The sequence below is a fragment of the Rhea americana genome, unplaced genomic scaffold (assembly GCF_003343005.1).
Source record: "Rhea americana isolate MKP2758 unplaced genomic scaffold, rheAme1 scaffold_407, whole genome shotgun sequence".
In the NCBI taxonomy this organism is placed as follows: Eukaryota; Metazoa; Chordata; class Aves; order Rheiformes; family Rheidae; genus Rhea; species Rhea americana.
Genome location: NW_028186543.1, coordinates 155,009 through 164,365, shown reverse-complemented (window position 1 = coordinate 164,365; position 9,357 = coordinate 155,009). Strand labels below are relative to the sequence as shown.

Sequence of the window (9,357 nt, the reverse complement as noted above, 5' to 3'; positions counted from 1 at the left end):
ACCAGTTTCCTTTCAACCCTGTAATAATCTGCATTCCTAAAAGACTTAAAGCACTCAGGCCCAGAATAAATTTTGAAAAGAAGGATTTCAGATTTGTCCRTGGAGAAGAAATTTACCTTATTGCCATGTCAATTCAGTTGCAGCACTTCACTGGAACAGCACATCACTGTCCGGAGATTGAATTCTTGAAAGATTTGTTAGCAACAGAACAGACAYTTGCCAACTGGGAGGCAGCTAGTATACAAAATCATCAGCTAAGGGGTAGGAGAGCACTGAAAAGAGACTTAGCCTTTTAGAAACCTCCAGGTGAATATTCAAGTAAATAAAGTGAGCAATTTCCGCTATTTGATCAATTCCGCTTGTTCAGTCATGATGATGCATTAGTGTTCAATCTCCAAAGACGATGCAAGGAGCATTTTAAAATGCATTTGTAATGGTACTCAGCAGGAATGAACAGTACCTGTCCAACTCAAAAATCAGGTTTATGCCTACAATCATTATTCATTTTCCATTTATTCCCATCTCACTGGTGTTTTAACATCATTCCCTCAGTGATGTGATGCTCAAAAATATTTCTCTAATATTCTGATTTTCACTAGCAACACATTTATGTCAAATTTATTAGCATTGATCTTAAGCCGCAGGAAGGTCATCCAGTTAGGATAGCTCTATCACAGAGGTGTATATATCTCGCAGAGCTTTTTCTGCATGTGTTGCCTGGCCAGAAAAACAGTTAAAGGCTCAGTTGTCTCTATCTTTCCTTCTGTGGGGCACAAATTTGGCTCTGTCTCTCATACTTAACTACCAGCTTTCAAAAACACACAGAAACTTCTGAAAYTTCTGCAGGCTGAGGTGATGGGCCTCTCTGTCAAGTCAGTTTGAAAGCAGCCAATAGCTTCCAAATTTCACAGAGGAATGTTTTGGAAGATTGGGTAGATGAAGAGGGTGTTGGACAGTTATACCTGAAGCTTTGATGCTATTGGAAAATAAGGCCACCCATACGTGCTGCAGTGAGCAGTCTCYTTCCTCCTTGATTACCTTGATCAAATAGCCCTGCCTTCTTTGTTAGTAAGTTTTATGCTTTCTGACAAGGTCCACCATCTGCAGAGTAAGAACTTTTACAGATTAAATATATGTAATATTGATTTCTAACTCCAGTATTATCTTACATATAACCTCATGGGTCTTGCTTTAAACAAATACTAAGAGCTATAGGGAATCAGCTCTTTCAGAGCTGAATGGTCTTTCGGAGTTGGTAGTCCCATGCATTTCTAAATCCTCTGGGTTACCGCATGAGCAGAGACTAAAAAGAACCAGTAGAAGCCAGTGTGCCAGATGACATTTCCCCAGTATTTAACACTTAGAGCAGCACTTTGTAAAATGTTACCTAAGTGACAAACAAGTTTTGTACCACAACTTCTACATTGCATTTTGACCACTACTTATGAAAGAAGGAAGTGACCTAAACAGTGGCAAGAAAAATATTCATTAAAATGGCTACATTATACAGTACTCTCCTCTCTCTCTCAAACACACAAACATACAGTTAGTTTCCATTGGAGATCAAAGGCACAATATGATATAGCCCAAAGAAGGTTGGTTGTGTGTTTTTTTTCTTCTTTAGGAAAATGAAAAAAGCATTTAAAAATGATAGTTTTTTTTTTAATCTTCAAGAAGTACTTGTTGGCAGCTTTTTATGTCAATACAAAAGCTCAGTTATAATCACCAGTAAGTGCCAAATGATATTAAGCTGATTAGTTCTAACTTATAGCATATCACACCCATGTTATYATCAGGAAAGTTTCATCCAGACTAGCTAAACTGATGTCAAACWTTTTTTAAAAACATTGTTCTTGTGCGTATTAACCTCTCCTCTAATTTTGCTTTAACGTCAACATGTAAATTTGCAATGCATTATTAGAGTATGGCACTAGAGGTGTAATAACAAATTCCATAATGCTTCCACTCCAGGAGGTTTGTAGAAAGAAATTGCCTTAACAGTTATACATACACCAGAGTCTGAGATGTAAGACTACGAAGCATCAAGTAAATTAAGTGACTCTACAACCCTGAATCTGAAAGCTACTCTAAAGAGAACAGATGCCAGGAAAATACCTTTAAGAGCTTCTCAGAGTACAGTTCCATATGGTGATTGCTGGATGAGTTAGACACAGAATGATACCACTTGCAACCTGTTGCTATTTCCACTTAGCGTAAAAAAAAAATTCTACAAAATTGTATGCCTGCTTCTCAACACGAATGGTATCTACAAGCTTTATATTTACTCAAACATATTGCAGACTGCCATTTAAAACTGTGCTCTCTTTGAACCCTTATATACAATCAATGCACACGCAATATTCTGGTCAGGTCTGGCGCATTTTTTCCAACTCCAGTAATAAAATTTCCCAAAGCTAATTTTTCACATAAGGACATTACTAATTAGGGAGGAGGAGGATTTGTTATTTTTTTTATTATTATTTCTGGAAAGTCTTTTCATCCTATGTCGGATGTCAAAAAAGCACAGTCCCTACCCACCATGTTCAGGCTAGAAAAAGAGGTAATGAGATTTTTTTTTCTTTTTTAAATGAACAGTGCTTATTAGTGTTCTTTTTCCTAATTATTCTAACTTACACATTCAGAGGACAGTAATGTAGTAAGACTACATTTGGTCTATGGAATACTTGCTGAACTGGTAGCACCAAGGGGAGCAAGGGAGTTGTATCCATATCTCTTCTCAAACCATTGTTTGGAAGTGTTGCTATATATAACTATTCTTTCTTTTCTTTTTAGATTTCATGTTCATGAAAGTGCCTGTAGATAAGAGATATAATACTGTTTCAAACACCAGAGTCCTCCATGAAGATGTGTGGACAGACTCTACAAACATGTCCTAAAAACTCATTGGCTGGCAGCCCACAAGATTGCCAGTACAGTCCAGGGTCAGCATTCATTTCCTCTCTTTCTTTTTTTAAAAAGGACCAAACACATTGTCCTGTAAGAGAGCATTTGAACCTTTCAGTATCTTCAAGTGAGGCTGTTCTAGTCTCCTAAAGAAGGAAATACAGCAGCTCATGTTCTCCATTTCATGAAGCACCTTGTACAATTCTTCTTTTCCTATCCAACTCCAGCGACTGCAAAAAAATTAAGATTAAACCATGTTATATTCTGCTATGTTGCCATGCAGCTGGAGCTGTCAGATCTGCGACCCGACTCACGGTAAGTCAGATGGGTCACAGATTGGCAGGAATTCCTTCAAAGGAGATGAATCCCAGAAAAACAATCCTCTTGGCCCACGGAGGACAGGGAATCACGTGCCTGCTCTTTAATTAAAATTACAGCAAGTCAAATAGCTGATGCTTTTCCCCTCTCCTGGTAACGGAGATGCCACATTGTTCACAAGGGTGTTCTGTCGTGCCTCACTGATCAACCGACAAGCTAAGTCCAGGAAGAGTTTTTCCACATTATCTGATTCTTTTGCAGAGGTTTCCAGATAGTACATGTCTTGCGCTTCAGAAAATTCTGCAGCTCTTTGTTGGGACACTTCCCTCTTATCAGCTAAATCAATCTTATTACCTGCATTGATAAAAGATTTTAAAAAGGGAATTAGACTTCCGAGACAAAAGGAACAGAAATGGATCAGCAACGAAGTAGTTTTTGGTGCACAGATAGGGCTTTTGATGGGAAATTCTTAGTGCCAGCCCTCCCCTCCAAAGAGCAGATTCCCTGATATGTGCAACCAAGTTCATTTAATGTCAGGTCATTTAACAGAATATGCCCTGTGAACATACAAGTCAGTTAGCAAACAGATGCATTAGTGCTAAATTAAAGCTAATCAACTGACATTAAAGGATTTTCATTTTAATAACTATTGAAAATTCTCCTGTTCTTGCTCTAGGGAGCACTTAAAATGTCAGGTATAACATGTGGGATGCTAAATGTGATATTTTTCATGTAATTATAAGCTTCAGAACAAGCCCAGCACAGAAGGCTGCTTTCCTGTTTTAATGAAATATTCCTGTGAGTGATATGGCTGTGGAGCCTGGAACATGGATGGGCTCAAGGGTGCTCATAGAACAAGGTGGGTAAAGAAATCAGCCCTTTCCTTTGGGAGCTCACTTTAGTAGACAGTTGATTAATGTCCCAAGCAAATGTCTGCTACAATTATATCCTAATACTGCCACTTCACTTTAAACGTTATGTCTTTACCATAAATTAATCTCACAAAAAGAGACCAAGACCTGTGACTGCAGGGGACTGTGCGTCCAGGGATTCAGCAGGTTCAAGAGGCAACCTCCTCGACCTAGTGTCTACCTCCTCCAAGGCTACTGTGAGGATCAGTAGGAGGAAAAGCTCTTTCATGCTTTCATTGGAGAGCCACATCTMACTGCCATCCATTCATCTGAGATGTCCTTTTTTTACGATAACTACTTGAACACAGTATATACACCAAAGTTACATTTATAAACAGATCATCACAAGCTGGGTAGGTCATCACTTGTCAATCACTAGCAATCACTTGTTAATGTAAGTGGGCTATTGCTGGTGCCATCTGCAAAAGTGTGCACAGAGGCTACTAGCATTTATATTTTATGCCGTAACTGTTGATAAGAAACTTAATGTTCCACAAAAATCTATGTATACATCTGTCAGTCATTTACTAATTATTTCTGCATTATTTGTACAAGTCTCGTATTCTTCTTAGGCAGTGTAATGAGTTTCTGGTATGGAAGTGCCTTAAATCCTAACATTTATGTGCAACAGCATTGGGGCATGTAAAGCTCAAAGGATTTTTAAAAATACCATATTTTTCAAATGAAATTGATAATAAAGATACTAGATCATCCTGAAGAACTTTATTATTTTTAATGGCAAACTATTAATGAGAAAAGGACACTGCAGTAAAAAAATTAAATACCCCCCACTCCAATTTTTTGGCTTTTCCCAAGTTAATTTTTTATTGTTCTTCACATACTCTGGGGCCTTTAAAAGTCAGGTTCTGACTGCCAGATTCTGAAAGGAGAGCCAAGCAAAGCACAGGCAGGCACAATACCTTTCACCTTGCTTGTAGCAAACAGATGGCATGAGGTCTGTTTTAGCTTGAACTGAAGCTGCTACAGATAGACAGTGGAAGCTATATTATCTTTAGTTTCACTAAAATCCATGGGGAAAATGTAGATTTCCAGCTCTGCCCCACCTATAATTTTAGGATACACACACCCTTGGAGTTCTGCCTCCCAGGTCTTGACCCACTCTGGCCAAGACACCYGCTGTCCCACAGCTAGCAGGGCATAACAACCTGCAGGCGTTGCCAGCTTCAGCAGGTCCCCGTACCTTTGCAGAGATCTCAGCTGGGAGTTGCAAGGGAAAGGGCTCTGTGGTTAGCTTTATTGGTAGCTGCACAGTCACCATTTTAGTTCAATCTGCAGGAAGTATCCACCTCTACAGGCAGAAACCTTAAGCCTGGGAGAAGTCCAGCCTTTGAGAAATAGCTGTTACTGTCCTGCACATCCTCATCAGGGCACTGGGGTTATCCACAGCATCCAAGCAGTGGGTCATCTCATTCAAAGGGACCAGCTGCACCTTACACCCATGGGCTGTTACAGCTCCAACTGGCAAGAACTATTGTATCCACCTGGAAATGCTGCACTGCTGTATCTGTTTGGGATTCTTGCACTGTCAGTTAATGCAGGTGTTGCATTTCCCCCCCCCGCTAACACCTCCGTCCGCCTTTGGCTCTCAGCAGGGTCCCRACACACACAGCTCACGACCTCTCCTCAGACCCACCCTTTGAAGGATGGCCGGCACTTACCGACTAGCACAGTTATGACCTTGTTGCTGGCRTATTGCTCTATTTCTCTCAGCCACTCGGGAAGACATCGGAAGGACTCCTCACAGGTTATGTCATACGTCAGTATTAACGCGTTGGCGCTGCGATAGTAACTCTGCGTTATGGACCGGAATCGCTCTTGTCCTGCCGTGTCCCAGATCTGCAGCTTTTAGCATAATAAGGGGAAGGAGGGAAAGAAAAAAAATAAATTTAACATTCTTCATTCGATAGCAGCACTCTTTTGACCTAAATGCCTTCAGGGTAAAAGCAATGCTGGGAAAGCACTTAGCTCTTCTCCCCTTTGGCTCCCCTTCCCCCAACAATTTTTGTTTCCATTTCTGCATTTACAGATTGAAATGCAAGGCACAAGCTCGGATGGTAATCCAGCTGGCATCCCTGGGAAGCCAAGGGTCCGCAAGCTTTCATGTAACTTTTGGCATTTCGCTCAGCAGCGGACGGAGTCGGCTTTGCCAGCGTGGAGTTATAATGCAGACACTGGAGGGAGAAAATCACTTCTCAGGCTCCTTCCCCCGATGTCCAACGGGCGCCCTGCACCAACAACAGCGTCCATCGCAGAAGCGCTAGGAAAGCCTCTCCTCTAGCTCACAAAGTTATTTWGTTCTGTCGAGATGATGTATCAAAGGGGTAGAAACCGTAGGAGCAAACGGAGAGCTCAGACTTGCAGCACAACGCCGATTCAAGGTTTCTACTACATCTCCCCTACGTAACTTGGGATATATCACCCAGTTGTTTGCTACCTTTCTTCCCAATATGTGGAAGTGGTTAACAACACCTTCTCTATACAGAAGAGGTCATGAGGCTTAACCGATGCTTGTAAAGCTCTCTAGGGCCAGGAAGACAACATATAAGACATTTCCCAGTATGAATCAAACTTTTCTGATTTTTATAATTTGACCATCTGATCAATTTTTTCAGTATTTCAAAAATGCAAAGAAGCAAATACCCAAAATTAAAATATTCCAGCTTCAGAGAGTATTTCTCTGCTTCATCTGCTATTTTTAAAGTGCCCCTCCCTGGAGTAAAGTATATGAAAGGTTGATTTCCAGACAGAATTTTGTGTACTTTGGGCAGCAGAAGTTAAAATATTTAGGATTTTTTCCATATGTCGCGCAGCCCATAACAGAGCAAACTTTATTCTCGCTGAGTTCCAAAGCTGAACCACATCAGTTAATCATCATAAATACGTTATTTTGAATTGAGAGCCCCCAATAAACAGCTTTCAGACATAGAGTATCATTTTGAAAAAGTACATTTTTGCAAAAAAAAAATAATTTGTGGCTCATTCACGACTCYTAGGCAACTTGCAGTCTATTCCTTTGGCAACCTGCGTTTAGATGGCTGACATGGCACCTGCATTTAAGGTATGCAAAGCCATAAGTGAAACTACTTGCATGTAAAATACAGACAGCAACCAAGCCCTCTTTAAAACAGATCAGCCTTCAAACTCTGACAAATTGGGGAAAAAAACACAATTTTGTGTTGTTCATCAGTTTCTCAGAAAAAAAGCTTATTGATTAGTCTACTTGTTAACGAGTTTATAAATTCTTTGCATTTATTCAGAAGAACTCTGAGACAATAGGGACTTTTTATGTGGCTGTGTTCTGCCACTGCTTTAATACAACAGATTTTGAAATCAAAATGGACTGTACTGGGCTGCTTTGGGGGAGAAGGTCCTGACTTTTGCTGTGAATCTACCTGCTAGGCAGGTACAGACATTAGAAGAAAAGCCCTAGAACTTACAACCACAGATAAAATCGGCTTTGAGACAAAATGAGTGTCTCGCACTYTACCCCACTGAATTTATTTCTGCCAAGTGAAAGACTTGACAGCAGCCATTTCACTCGTCTCATTTTGTCAGAGCTACCAAAGGCTGGTGGATGACTCAGCCTGCAAAAATYCAAGTTATTTGGATGTTAATTTTGGGAATTTTGGGAAGCTCATGCTTCCCCATCTCCCAGCACTTGCATACATGTTTAGATTTATGCACATGAACACTTCTGCATGCACAGTACGATCACAGATGCACACAGCGCAGCGCTGTGTTTGCAGCRCTGGAGACGTTCATCTCTGACCCGCATTACAATTGCCATCTACTTGGCTCGAATTTGTGCAGCCTCTTACAAAGTRCATATGCTAAGCATATTTTGGGGCCTGTTAGAAAAGCTCACACAGACCAAAAACCCTTCTAAACTGCACAGTGCTGTCTCACACACTTCACGACACTGTATGTAAAGAACACGAAGGGAAGCAGGCGCTCTCTTTCGTCTTACAGTTGGTCCGTCACTGAGCATTAGCAGCTCTTCTGACATCCGAARCGGCTTGCACAGCCCTCGTGCTAGCAAATCCTTCTCCACCGACTTTAGAATGCAATTCTGAAAGCTAGGAAGTGATCTTCCCAGAAATCTATCTTTTCTTTTTAAAATTTAAAACCTTTTCAGTAAATAGTGCTGCGCTCTGATCCTGGATCCTGACAGACGTGCAGGAGACACTGCCCGGAACGGAAGCGGAGTCACAACTYGGGCGCTGTTAAACGCGCTAACGGCCACAAAGCGCTCAGATTGAGGAGTATGTTGGTTTTATTGCTCTGTGCTCTGAGTCATACTGCTTTTCCCACTAGCTCATTCAGCGTTTATTCCTACCAGCACTGTTTATTCAAGAAGTTTTAGATCACTGCCTGTTTGCACTCATGTGAGAGGTGGAAAGGAACCATTTTGTCTTTCAGACTTTGGAAAGATTGTTCAAAGGGGTGAATTTATAGTATTTCTTCATACACTGGTGACTTCAGCTTTCTCCACTGATGGAAGAGGGAGTCCTTTAACTTAACAACAACTCTTATTTGACTTATCAACTCTTATATGAAGATTCAACAGCTAGCACTTACCAACTGCTCTGTTGATCTGATGGTTACCTGTGTATTTGTTAGATGTTTTGAAGGTAACAGGGATTTATAATGCAAACAAGTCCACACTCAGCTTGTACAGCCTCCTTGCACAGTCCCTGTCTCTGAGTTACCCATGTTGGCATAACTATGTTCACAACCTTCTCTCCATTAAAGAGCTTGCACCCTCAGGCCAAACAGATTATGTCACAGGTACAAATAAAACACAGACAACTCCTTGCTGAAGGTAACTCCACTTAATTTCAACCGGCTAAGAAACTGGACCTCAAATACAAGYTGAGTTACTGGGGCTCCATCTTTGTTTGTCAGGGTAGCTGACAGAGCTGCTGCTCTATCCCACTTGCAAAGCAATGGGCAGCACATTAAGTCGGTCCATATCCTTATGTAGGTATTGATATCTCCTATCCTTTACTTGGTTAAACTGTACAGTCTTTTGGTCAAGGACTATCTCTTGCCACAGGCTTCTACAGTTCCTCACGCAGCAGAGTGAGAGCCTGCAGGCATTATCATAGGTTTTCCAATATGTCCTGAACTTATGAACACGATACCCAATTTTTTCCTCAAAAACTCTGCACTGAAAAACGAATGGAGGATTGAAAAAAAAAAA

General features: G+C 40.9%; 1 protein-coding gene across 1 annotated transcript in view; it reads right to left on the bottom strand.

Moving 5' to 3' along the window:
• Positions 1–6: 6 nt before the first annotated feature.
• The window catches only part of RAB30 (RAB30, member RAS oncogene family), a 45,172-nt gene continuing 35,821 nt past the window's right edge, over positions 7–9,357 (bottom strand). Inside the window, exons 4-5 of the mRNA XM_085314546.1 lie at positions 5,813–5,996; positions 7–3,576 (exon numbers count right to left, since the gene is read on the bottom strand). Of these exons, the coding sequence (XP_085170672.1) occupies positions 3,326–3,576; positions 5,813–5,996 (435 nt within the window). The 3' untranslated portion in view covers positions 7–3,325. The remainder of the gene's footprint in view (positions 3,577–5,812; positions 5,997–9,357) is intronic.